This window comes from Mus caroli, unplaced genomic scaffold, assembly GCF_978045245.1.
Source record: "Mus caroli unplaced genomic scaffold, Mus_caroli_1 scaffold_10, whole genome shotgun sequence".
NCBI lineage: Eukaryota > Metazoa > Chordata > Mammalia > Rodentia > Muridae > Mus > Mus caroli.
Window position 1 is genome coordinate 63,368,219 of NW_028227265.1, and position 13,910 is coordinate 63,382,128.

The 13,910-nt window shown below is 40.3% G+C and overlaps 1 protein-coding gene across 3 annotated transcripts in view; it reads right to left on the reverse strand.

Moving 5' to 3' along the window:
- Positions 1-838: 838 nt before the first annotated feature.
- Marchf1 (membrane associated ring-CH-type finger 1) overlaps positions 839-13,910 on the reverse strand; it is a 481,764-nt gene continuing 468,692 nt past the window's right edge. For all 3 annotated transcript variants that reach the window (XM_029480932.2, XM_029480927.2, XM_085843942.1), the window contains one exon: positions 839-4,526. In XM_029480932.2, the coding sequence (XP_029336792.1) occupies positions 4,228-4,526 (299 nt within the window). In that variant the 3' untranslated portion in view covers positions 839-4,227. The remainder of the gene's footprint in view (positions 4,527-13,910) is intronic.

Sequence of the window (13,910 nt, forward strand, 5' to 3'; positions counted from 1 at the left end):
CCTAGGAGTCCCAGTACATTAGACAGAAAGCAGAGAAACTACAGGCAAGGTTTGGAGCATTTGTTTAATATACAAAGTCTTTCACAGATAATTAGTTTCCTTAGTTTGTTAAGCACACATTACTCACAAACAGTAAATTGTTAATGAAAGACAATTAGGTAAAACTAAAAATGTACAAATGCCCAATCTCAAAAAAATGCACAGTTAATACTTTCTCCTTTGTTTGAATGTTATATCTAGTTTCAACACGGGCTTTCTTTGGATATGGGGGAAACACTGCAGCCCAACTGAACAGCTTCCTTTTAGTTGTATTGTTATGTAAAATAGCACCATTGGGCTGATGGAAGGACCAGTTACAATAATGATGGTAGGTTTTAGCTTCTACACTTAGTATTTGCTCCAAAACGGCCATTGGTAAGGCAAGATAAATTATATCTGACAGATGGAATGAATAGCTTCTCTCCCTCCCACCCCCACCTTTGTGATTTCTCTTGATGATGTCATTGTATTAATGACCTCATTTTTTAGTTGAAGAACAAATGGAGGCTACCCACGTCTTCACAAAAGAGAAATTATAGGTATGGATGAGGGTTCTTTTGTGGAATATCATCACCAGTAGCAGCAGCAGCTCCTCGAAGTGAAGTTTTGATCCTGGGACAGTCTGAGAAAGACTACTGTCTGCATTGTAATACCCTGGGAAACTGGGACTCAGGATTTTTATTCTCCATTTTTGTAGGGTTTTATACTTAAGTATACATGTTTTGGGTCACTTTACACTCTCTCTCTCTCTCTCTCTCTCTCTCTCTCTCTCTCTCTCTCTCTCTGTGTGTGTGTGTGTGTGTGTGTGTGTGTGTGTGTGCGCGCGTCTAGAGACCACAGAGACCAGAAGAGGTGGAGTTGGAGTGGTTGTGCCCTGTTATGTGTATGCTGACAGCTCAACCAGGAGCTTCTATGAGAGCAGAAAGTGTCTAACCACTAATGCACCTCTTCCATCCCTAGGCTTTACCTTAAATGTTTTAATTTACTTCATTTCTCATTGACTAATTACACCTAGTGAAAATGTCAGCTCTTGATAGGAAGCACTTTCGAAGGCTGGTTTATGGTGTTTCTTAGCACAGCTTTATGTTGTGTTTATAAAAATCCACTTTTAACAATCTAAACTCAGGGATAATTTTGTTTCAATTTCACTTTATTTTTTTACATGAGAGCAGGTAAACACACTTGAAGATAATATCATTCTGTCAAGCTGGTTTTTCTCCTTGAGCAGTAAGCCAAACATTTTCATTGTTACTAAGGGAAAACACCATTACCACACAATGTGAAAAGATATTTTCAATACTGGCCTTATTCATTGAGTTTTAAACCTTTTTTGTTTGTTTGTTTGTTTTACTTTTGAAGAAAGCTCTCATGCAGCCTAGGCTAGCCTTTATTTGGGATTCACTATGTAGGAGAGGATAACCCTGAAGTCCTAAGCTTCCAGTTTTGGGACTACAGGTGTGCACCTACTATGCCCAGCTCCACCACCACTGTTGTATGTATGAATAGTTAGGGCAGATGGTTTGAATCATAAATAGTAATTTCAGGTAATAATTTAGAGGGGAAAATTTGTGGGTTTTAAAGCATCAAAAGATATCAGAATATCACTGAGTGGTACATACGCTGTTCAGAATTCTATCATATACTCATTTAAAAACAAAGCTCACCATAGTTAACTTGAAGCATTTAGCTGTCACTTTAAAACCGTGTGCTATCTTTTCTTATTGATGTAGCAAAGCTTGTCTCTGCTTTTTATTCTGTTTATTTTAGTACTGGTATCCACCACCTTGGAAAATTAGTTGTAGCCAACCGCCTTCCTCTATGAAACAAGCTACTCAAATATCCATCTTGGTTGTAAACAGTATTTTCTGTGGTAATTAAGGTATTTAACTCATTTCTTCCTGTGGTAAAAAGGTAAATCAATTTTAGTTTGCACTTGCAAGAAGAGGTAGATCTATCTCTTCTTGTGCAGTATTGGTAGACGACAAATTATCATCATAGGAAGAGCAAGGGGAACTATACAGAAAAATTGAATGATGGTTAACCCCTTTGTGTGAAGTCACGGGCAATCCATCCATCCTTCCTTTGCTGTTCCTATTCTCTTTAAATATTTAAAATGAAAACTTTGCAGGAAGTGAATACAAAGTTCCAGGTGTTTGTGCTGAAGGCCTGGTCCGGATTAGTTATGTCCATTGCTTTGTCCGTGCATATTTACTCCATGTCCCTCCTACAGGTTTTAAGAAAGATGAGAATTTAACCTCTTGTTGCTTGACTTGACTTGACCTTAGCATTTCTCTTGCATATATACATGAATATACAGGTCACACACACAATTGACATTGTTTGCTATGTCTTTATTTCTAAGGGTGGGACGATTTGGACCCAGTGTCAGTCACTACAAATACTCTTCTCATTGAAAGATCATTTTGTCTTTCCTTTTCCTTTATCACCCACGAAGAACAAACACTGATTATTACAAAGTTCATGGGTATGGATCCCAGATGTGTGCAACGTGATGCCCATGCTTTGGTTCTTAGGGCCATCTCTGCCTCGTCAGGATAATAAATAATGACAGCTAACAACAACAACAACAAAAGTCACTTTAAAAAATGTGGTCATCTTTCTTTTGACAGGTAACTACTGTTTGTGAGTATTTACCCAGCTCGTTGCAGTTATCATTTATATCAGTTTATTTGAGTCTGTGTAGAGCACAGTAGTCAGCTATTGAACCGCCAACCTAGCTTTTCTCTCACCATGGAATGTATTGAATATTTTTACTTTTTATGTTGAGTGAGGGAAATACTGTCAGGTTTAAACACGGGGTTAAGATCCTTAATTAAGATACCCATGTCACGTTGACCCTCCATGTGGATTTAAAATCCTTAACAAACCTGATTTAGTGGCAAAATAATTTTTCCCTATCATAATTACTTTATAGCTTCTATACAGAAGTTGACTTCATAACATTGCTACACATTTTACTGACTTCCTATACTTTTGGGGTTTTTTTTTGCCCCTTTGAAAGTTGCTTGAAATCAAGCCAGAATACTTAATGTGATGAGTTTAGTGCTTTGTAAATTGTAACCTTTAAATGAAACTGAAAAACAGAATAATGGATTAAACTGCTGTTTTAAAATAACCAACATAAATGGAACAGATGTAGTTTCTAATGCAAGGGCTCTGCTAACCAATATTCTTAATTAAATCCTGTCTGACACACTTCATTCATATTGAGGTGTGCCATAAATACATGCAGAATTTTGAAGACTTGGTTCAAGAAAATAATGAAAGCTATTTTATAACTGTTTTCATTGATGATATGAAATAACTTGTATATATAGTGTTAACTAAATTATGAAAATAATTGACCTATTTATTTTTACTTTTCCTAATGTGGCACACTAGGAGATTTAAAATTTACAACTGTGGTTGCATTTGTACCTCATGTTATATATCTGTTGTTGAGCACTGTGTAAGAGGGACCAGAAAAAAAAACAAAAACAAAAACAAAAACATGGCATGATAGTGGTTCAAAAAACAGTACTAGCTAAATTCCACAATGCCCTGAAAATCTCTTCTTCCATCATTTAAACAAAATTTTAAACATTTCTATCATCAAATGTGTATTGCATCCATTTAAAAACATGCATCTATCAAAATAACCAGACTTCACAATAGCCAGAAAAATCAGCTGTCAAAGTATTAAAAAACCCTCTCAAGTCCTCCAAGTTTGCTTCTGGTGTGACTTAGGGATAATGCACACAATTTCAGGCTTAAGACCAAATTTTTTGTTTTGTGTGTGTGTGTGTGTCATTTCCAGTGGAGAAGGCTAACATTACAGAACCCTACAAAGAAGTATACATTGCAACTGAAGTCTGTTAAGGGATTTCCTCTGCACTACTTGAAGGAGTATCACATGTCCATCACTCTGGACGACTGGCTTGTACCAACCATTCCTTATGAACTCATTCCCCAAGACACTCTGCCTTTCCAGGTCCCACCGACGGCTCTGCTTCTTGAGATCCTGGTCATTTGTTATTTTCTTCTCATTTCCTTTTTGCTCCAAGTCAGGACAAACAAGACAGTAGGGAAAAGAAGAAGATAAAGAAGCCACCAGAGCAGAAGCACTTCTGTTTGTAGTGGCTGGGGGCTGCAAAAATCCTTCTGTGAAGAAGTTCCCCTCTAGTTCCATCAGACTGGTATAACCTCAGGTGGGGCTCCTTCTGCAGTTGGCAGTGTATTTGAACCTGTCTGTGGCACAGGCACAACCACAGCATCCTTGATTTCCGTGTTCACATTACACGGGAAGTTCTTCTCCAGTTTGTTGGCAGTGTCTGGGCAATTCTGCACAAAGATCACACGGTTGTAGGCCTTCAGCCGGCGCCACAGTTGGACGTAGACTTTACACTGTACATACATGAAGACGAGACCTCCCGTGAAGCCAATAGCCACCACAACCAGTTTTGTCCAAAATGGCCATTCCAGCACACCTTTGAGAAAGAGAGAGTGCTGTTATCAAGTTATCATTTCTACATTTGGTGTCCCCGTACCCCACTATGATCCTTACTAAGTACACTTGCTTCTCTGAACAACATTAGGCAAAGGGAATGGGGTTAATTTGCTGTTGCCCAAACTATGAAACTGAGCATTTTCATTATAGTCACACTAATAAAAAAAACAGTAGACCTGATTCATTCTCAGTTGTTGTGGGTGTGAAGATTTCTATTGAACGGACTAATACAAACTTCAGAACCCTGGCAAAAGCTTTCATATTTTATGTCCTATTGTTCACTTGTGGGGCTAGTATTTGTGAAATATGATTTCTTGCATTTTAGTCACAAAAAATTTCTTTAAATGTGTTACCTCTTTTCCCCTTTGAAAAACGGGGATGGGGACTTGTGCTGTTGGCAGAAAGCATCTCCCTAAGGCGTTGCCCCATTAATCTTGTTCCCTTACTTCAGTCACCTAACTGTATTTCTACACTTCTTTCCTAATCAAGTCTGAGACTTATATTTATAGTAGGTCAAGAGTATGCAGTAGGACTTACTAGAAACTTTCTGGGTAGCCAAGACATTTTCTTCAACTACTTTATGATTTAGTTAATTCAGCATGTTTAGCTTGGTTACAATGAAGAAAATATGTTAAAAACTCACGTTAAAGCTAACATAAAGAGATGCTTACAACAGGTCTATAGCAAAGAAATAAAAAAGCAAGAAGCATTGGTCCAAGATGGTTTTTATAGTGGATTCTACTCCAAAATCACTTTTATAAGAAAGAAAGGTGGTGTAAAAGAATATATTGTTAGGGTTTGTTCCATGGATTCAGGTGTATGCTTAGGTCAGATTATAGAACCAACAGTATGAGAAGGGTCTGTCAGCATTTAAATATTTGGAAACATAATTTATATGCATTTATGGAAACTTTACCTCCACAAATACATTGCATCTTTTTGCATGTTTATGGTATATATGGGCATGTGTATGTCTGCATGTGTAAGTGCACATGTGTGTCAGGGTACATGTATTGTGTTCATATGTAGATGAGGCTATAGGTTGATACTGGGACTCTTCCTCATCTTATTGAGGCAAAGTCTGAACCCAAAGCACACCGAGTTGACTACTTGGGCTATCCAGCTTGCTCCAGGGACCTCCTAGCTCTGCCTCCTATGTTCTGGGATTGGAGTGAGGCCACTACACCTGCCAGCCTGTATGTGGTGCTAGGGATCTGAAATCCAGTCCTTATGCTTGCAGGGCAAGTGGTTTTACTTGGTGAGCCATTTGTGCAGATCCATCTCTGCAGCCTTATAACAGATAAGAAAGTTTTTGTGCCTAGAAGCTGTGATAGTCTCTCCTGATGTATTCTGAAAAGACTCCCTACCTTTATCTTTTACTTGTGTTTGTTCAACATCTGTATGTCTCTAATATAGCTCTCTCTCTTGTACTTTATCTGATGCCCTATCTGTGTAGCATTGGAAACCAAGTGTCCCCTGTTCTAACAGGTTTATTTAGGCTGCTGCAGGGGCTGCTCCCATTCTCTCTATAGTAAACTAATGATTCATTAGATTCCAACCCCATGAGTAAAGAATTAAATTTGTCGCAGGTTGACACATATGGAGTCCATGCCTCAATTAGTGACATTATTTCCTGTAAAGGAATCCCTGCAGAGACTTCATGTTCCCTATCACCATGGCAATCTAGGCCAGCCTCTGAAGTTGGCATATAAAGAAAATACAGTTTTTATTGTCTGAAAAGGCAAATGTCTTTTTCAAAACACTTCTAATTATCTACATAGAATTTCACTAGAAATACTAATAATGTTAATCCACTTTGGAGTAAATGGAAAGACTGAGAATATTAAATTGGGAGTGGTGCTGGGGATAGTGAGAACTTCCCGAGTCACTCCTTTAGAGAAATAACTTGGTCATTATGGTCTCATGGATCAACCGTAGGACCTCGGGCATGGCACAGGTGCCTTTCCATGCTAAGCCATCTTGCTCCTTCTTTTGGACCTCAACAGTCATATTAGAAAGGTAGGCAATCAACATGCTCAATGATTAGAATAACAAATGCCAAGATGGAGAGATGCTCAGCTGTTAATCTTCAAAAAGGAGCTTAGTTCTCAGCATCTATGTTGTCAAAATTTGTTTATCTACTTTCCCTTTTCTGTCCTCCAATGTACCAGAGCACACACATCACACACGCATGCACTAATAAATAATTCTTTAGGAAAAATAGCCAAACTCCACACAGCTTAGCTGCACCTGCCGTTATAGCTGATAACATCTTCACTGCCAGACAAGTAAAGAAACCTATTACGCTTGACTATGCAGCTGCTGGTGGGAATGTCAGCTCTCTCCAGGTGCAACAGTTGACAGTAGAGATCAGCCCACCTGTCTCAGGCCAGAACAAATACCTAACCAAAGCACAGAATGTGGGTGAAGTAAGTGGTCACCATTCGAAGTCACTGCCTTTCCATGCATTTTTATATAGTGAAGACTAACTGATACATTGCTTTGGAATGGAGACAGGGTTCCTCCTCCCCTCAGGGTTCTTGCTGTGAGTTAAGTGAATTAACAGTGCCATAAACCAGCAAACTGCACATGATCAGTCCCTGGGAGCCTGAGTGACTTGAATGCCTGTGAATAGCTGATGTGGTGGCCTGTGTCTCTATCTGATTAAGCTGCACATGAAGAGCTGCAGTGTTCATGGTGCCCACATTAAAATCTTTCTCACTTTTTGCAGGCTTCCAACTTCTGGATGCTTCCAGAGTCCAGAAGGTCTGGAGTCAAGTTAGCCACTGGCCATGGTGTTGGCACTGAGCATCGCCATGTGCCCCTGCATCCCTGGCCATTTTAGTTCTTTTCACCAGAGATACATGTAAAAGAGACACCAGAAATCAATTAAAAACAAAACAAAACAAAACAAAACAAAATAAAAAACCTTTAACCAGAAGGAGCAAGCAAGCATGTGCAATGAATTTGCTAAGGAGTTCTTACATTGAGTGATCAACCAAATGACAGTTGCTTATAAATTGGACTGTAGTTCCCAGGCCATTTGATTTTAAGAAATTTGTTTTTCTCAAAAAAAAGAAAAATCCAAAAACAACAACAACAAAAACAAAAAAACAAAATGTATTTCTCTTGGGAGTAGAACTAGGTCTCTGGCCTTCTCTTTAGCACACAGGCAGGGATATCTTTAACATCTTATTTTCAGTTTTCTCTTTCAGTCAAATGGAAAAACCAGAAGGTTCCAGATGGGTTTGTAATGTAGCTGCAGGTAATGCAATTACATTGCTTTTCTTTACTCTTAAACCAACAATCTCTAGGTCTCTCTTCAAAGGGTGGTGTTTCTTTGTGCTCTGTGTGCCCTGTCATATGACTAGAAACACCTAGAATGCATCTAAAGCCATTAAGGCACCCAGCAGAGAACCCAGAAGCTGCAGGGACAGCCCTATTCATCAGGAATTGATCTGGCTGCAGTTTTGATTACTCAGATTCCAGACTGACTGCACCTGTGATCTGATGGTCTCTGCTGTCCTTTTCAGTTGTGTAAATGAAACAGCACAGTGTATGCTTTCCTTGACTTCTTTTAGTATTAAAATTAGATCTTAAATAAAGTTCAAATGTATCAGTGTAAATAAGCTATGAATGATGAGACATGCCACTTATAGAAACACATGTTGGTTAACCTAATGCAAAAAGCTAGATCATGATATTTGAAAATTATATGTGTATATATATATATATATATATATATCCTCCAGAAGGCAGAGATTCTAGCTTTGTTGGTTTCACAAGTGAAGTGAGGAAACTTTGCTTCAGAGAAACGATTTTCTTCAACATAACTTCCAGTGAAGAAGGCATAGCTAGATCCCTGCCTACCAGGAACTACTAGGCCAGTGTCTGTCATATTAGGCTGGTACTGAACTCTAGAAGTCACCTACAGCCACAGCCAGCGAACATTTTTGAGTTTCCACCAATGCCAAGTGCTTTCTGAATAATAACATATGGCCCCAGCCTAAAGGATCTTCTGTTAGCACTTGGCTGTCCAGTGACAAAAAAAATCAGCTCTGAAAATATACACTCAACTAATATTATATGGAATAAATAGATTATATTTAGGATATATATGCATGTACACATATGTATATGCATACAATGACAATGAAAAATGAGGCCATAAATTTAAAGGAGAGCAGGGAGGAGTATATGGGAGGGGCACATAGATCAAAGAGAAGGAAGAAATGTAATTGAACTATAAGCACAAAAATTAAGAAAAGTATAGACAAATATATACTATTCAGGCTATGTGTATATGCATAGTGTTCATGACTTACAAATGCACCCACATTTAGACTTGGATTCTCATTCTTTACATACCAATATTCTAAAAGGAAATAAAAATATCTACAGAAGAGACACCCAATTCACAGTTCAAACTACTGTTGCTTAAAAAAAAAGTTGCTGTTTTTTAAAAATAAGGTAACCTACTGGATCATTTGTCTAGACCATGTAAGGAAGAAGCAGGAGGACTCACTGCTACTCAAGTGAGAGAGGCAGCAAGAGCAGTCACTTGGATTGTAAGGAGAGGAAGAGGAGGTGAGGGGGTCCCCGTGTGCGGCATCAGACATGTCTCATCTGAAAGAACAACCATCTTAAAGCTCCTGGGCTTGTTTTCTCTCCTTGTCACCACAGTTCAGATGAATTCTGCTGCTTTAGACTCAACAACAATTCTGGTCTGAAAGGACAATTTGTTCCTCTTCAGACTTTTCTGAAGGTTTCCAAGATGGGTTTAAAATATGCTAACGTTTTAAATTAGGCAGATTTATCTCCAAGAACTTCAAAGGTAAATTCAGGATTGGTAGTCACATTGCCTGAGGAATATTAACATGCTAACAGCTCAGCAGACACCCATGCCACCCAACCATGTATGGGGGAAAAGGAAGGCTTTAGATAACTCAAAAGATGCCCATGATACCCTACTGTGTGTGTGTCAGGAGAGTGGGCAAATGGCTTGTGAATAGAGGTGACTCTTGCAAGAGTCACTTTGGCTTGCGTGTGTCCTGGGAGATGTCCTACCGGCACTCAGCTCTGCAGGAACCCTCAGTCTCTGCTACTCCACAAACACCTTGCTTCTTAAACACTTTGAATACAAAAGGTGTAAAAGGATCTCACTGTGAGTTGCTGGAAAGCAGCAGAAAATACTACAAACGTTATCTAATTTCTATGTGTGAAACTCAGTCTTTGATTATCACTCAAATGTGTGTGTGTGTGTGTGTGTGTGTGTGAGAGAGAGAGAGAGAGAGAGAGAGAGAGAGAGAGAGAGAGAGAGAGAGAGAGAGAGAGAGTGGTCTCATGTAGTCTGCACTGACCTTGAATTCACACTGTAGCCAAAAATTACTCTAAACTTCTTATTCTCCTGCCTGTTTTCAGGTTGCCAAGGTAACGGTAATGGGTACAGCTATTATACCCTATTGATGTGGTGATAGTGACCAACATCCTGAACACTAAGCCAGCTCTCCACTAACTGAAGTACATCACCAGCACTGAGGTTTTTATTGGGAAATTTGACTTTATAGGGTTACTCCTGATCTGAAGTACTGTTGATTGTGAGGCATTTTTTTTAATAGGTGATTGGTGGGGATGATTGATTGGGTGGTGTTATTACTGAGCTGGTGGTCCTGTATTGATGGTTCTAAGAAAGCAGGATGAGCAAGCCATAAGAAGTAAGCCAGTAAGCTGTTCCCCTCCATGGCTTCTGCAAGAGCTCCTGCCTCCAGGTTCCTGACTTGTGTGAGTTTTTGTCCTGACTTCTCTCAATAATGGATTGCTGTAACCTGAAAGGATAAGCTGAAATAAATCCTTTCATCCCTAACCTGCTTTTGGTCATGGCATTTCTTTGCAGCAGTAACTAAGACTTATCATAACCAAAGCAAGTTGGCACAAGAATAGAAGGATATCACTGTGACAGACCTGACCATGGTTTTTGGGGGGAGGATTATGGAAGGATTTTTGGAACCTTGGCTAGAAAAGTCATTGAGTGTTGAGAGTTCAGTGAGCTCTTCTTTAGAAGCTTCAAAGATAAGACTGTTGAGAGCAGTACAGACGATGCAGGGCCGGCTTGTGAAGTTTCAGGAGGGAAGCAAAGGCTCTACCTGGCCTTTTGTGTGAAGAATGTGTGTTGTCCAGTCAGCTGGGGCTGAAGTACTGGCTGTGATTGACAAGATGGTCAAAGTGCAGTGCAGTCATAGCAAGGGACCCCAGCAGTTTCAGAGATGCCAATGCCACAGGATGTCTGCCACGAATGGCAGCAGCAGTGGAGTGGGGCTAGCTGGAACCTAGAAGACAAGCTGTGTGTGCTGCAGAGGGCAGAGCTGGAGAAGTGGCCCAAGACTCTTGGAGGAGTGAACACCAGACATTAAACATTGAGTTATTTACACTGTTGGAGTTTGCTTTGTTCAGAGTGTGACTGTGCCTTGGTTTTTCCCTCTTGAAGAAAGCATTTAACTTAATTTTGATTTTTACAGTAGCCCACAGCTAAAAGACATTAAACATTTAAAAGAGGAATTGGATTTTTTTTAGAAAAAGAGATTAGATATTTTAAAGAGATCAAAATTTTAATGTGTTTGAATTTGTAAGGAGTGTGGGACTTTTCAAGTTATTTACGTTTTATATTGTGTTATTAATGCATTATCTTGAACATAAATGAGAAATAAAATGTTCTAATGTGCTGCCTGAAACAATGACCTGATGAATTTTGCAGGCAAATGGATAGAGCTTGAGAAAAAAAATCACCCTGAGTGAGGTTAGCCAGACCCAGGAAGACAAACATGGTATGCGGTCAGTTATAAGTGGATATTAGCTGTTAAGTAAAAGATAATCATGCTACAATCCATAGACTTGGCGAGGCTAATCAATGATTAGGGCTCAATGGGCAATGCTTGGATTGCCCTGGGAAAGTGGGGATTGAGGGGGACCTGGTACTGTGAGAATTCCCTGGAATCTATGAGAATGACCCTAGTGATGTATCTTAGTAATAGGGGACATGGAGCCCAAACCAACCATCTTCTTGCCTGTGTTAGGACTACACCAGTGAGACTGGACATCAACCCAGCCACAAAACCTTCAACCTACCACATGCCCTGCCTGCAAAATGTGCTGGACTACTCCTGGTGACACAGAATTTGTGCAAGTGAACAACTCATTTGAAGTCCTTGCCACAAGAGGGAGCCCTCACCTAACACTGTATGAATGGCCAGGAACCAGAGACAGGTAAGCCTAGAAATCAAGGGTAAAGCTGAATACAACTTACAAATAAACAAAGAAACAATAAAAATAATAACACCCATGAAATAATTCCTAATGATTATCTGTTATGCTCATAGATTGGTGCCTAGCTCAACTTTCATCATTGGGGCAGTGTCCACCAACCATTGGGAGCAGATGCAAACACTCACAGCCAAACACTAGGTGAAGCCAGAGAAACACTGAAAGAAAAGAGGAAGGTATCAAGGACATTGTGAGAACATGGCCCACAGAGTCAACTAGGCAGGGCACATGGGGCTTATGGAAACTGGAAGGGAGGGAGGGAGGGGGGCAGAGAGAGTAAGGAGAGAAGAAAAGAGAAGAAAAGAAAACCAGAGAAAAGAAAAGAAAAATAAGAGAAGTGATGTGTTGGTGTGTCAAGTTGTCAAGGGTCAGTTGTACTGGTTGTTTTATGTTAACTTGACACACGCTAGAATCACCTGAGAGGAGGGATTCTCAATTGAAAAATGACTCCATAAAATCCTGCTGCAAGGCATTTTCTTAATTAGTAACCAATGAGGGAGGGCCCAGAAGGTCCAGCCCATTGTGGGTGGGGCCATCCCTGGGCTAGTGTTCCTGGGTTCTATTAAGAAAGCAGCCTGAGCAAGTCATGAAGAGCAAGCTGTAAGCAGAACCCTTCCATGGCTTCTGCATCAGCTCCTGCCTCCAAGTTCTTGACCTGTTAGAGTCCCTGTCCTGCTTTCCCTCAGTGAGAACTCTTACCTGGGAATTGTTAGCTGAAACACTCCCATTTTGGTCATGGTGTTTCATCACAGCAATAGAAACCCTAACAAATCCTATTCATGATATTTTATTTTGTGGTAGTTAATGAACATGAGTTGAATGTGGGGAGAATGGAGAAAGTCTAAGTAAGAGGCTTTTGCTTTATATAAAACACTGTTTTCACGTGAATATTGTTAGTGGGGAAGGAGATAAGTGGAAAGAGTTCAGGGCTGTATGAGGCAGAATGCATACAATTTGCTCATTAATTTAAGAGAAGACTGACCAGGAGTGGGATCTAGATATTAAGGGTGGCTTTTCCAAGGTGCTGAGGTTGGCAGTGGGAGATGACTGAGATGAGCTTAGGGTCTCTGGGAGACTTTCCGAGATGTTCTCAGGAGGAGGTACATGCAAGCTTTAGAGCATACTGTAGACTGGGGATGAATTTGGCAGAGTATTGTGCAAGCAGCAATTAAAGGGTTTGAGAACAGCAGGATGATCACTGCACCATGAGCAGGAAAGGAGGGGTTGTGGGTTTCATGGTTTCTGGAGAGATGTGCTGTAAGAAGGAACCAATCTGAAGCCATTTTGAGTAAAACTTCCAGTTTGAATAGGGGGTAAAATAAAGTTCATGTTCCCAAGACTTCCCTGGGTAACTGACATCCTGCTTGGTAGAGAGAGACATGTGCATGGGTAACTGACACCCTGGTTGGCAAGTTGAGACATGAATGTTAGGCAAGTCACCCTGCCACAGTTGAAGAAACCAACTTGTGAGAACAGGGTAAGTATACCCCCAAAGACATCCTAAGGAAGTACCCTATCCCTAAATCCTGATTGGTGGAAAAATATAACTGCAATTTAGCACAGATGCTTGCCGTTCCCAAGTTTAAAGGCTCTGTAAGAGTCTGGCTCAGGGTAGGGGGATATAGGGTGGGATGGGGGTTGCAGTTCAGCTCCTGTTTGTCCTATGGCCCTGCTTGATCAATATGGCTTGGTTACTATAAAATTTTGCCATCTTCATTGTGTTGAATCTAAGGTGGACCCCATAACAGTGGTAGCTGCAGTTGAGATTATCAAACTCCTTGAACTGTAAACAGTCCCAACTCACATCTCTCAGGTGTCGGACATGCACAGCTGACTAAATATGAGTGTTTTCCCTTAGGAGTCTTGTCTGGGTATAACAGAGGAAATGAGTCTTGGCCACCACAGTCTGGCCACATTAGAACCCTGTCAGGTCATGAAAAGGCATTTTCTCCAGGTAGAGGCTCCACTTAGCCACCTAAGAGCAGGAAGTCTCTGACGGGAGTCACTAGATCTGCCCTGCCAGCTAGGAACACACTTGACTCTCAAG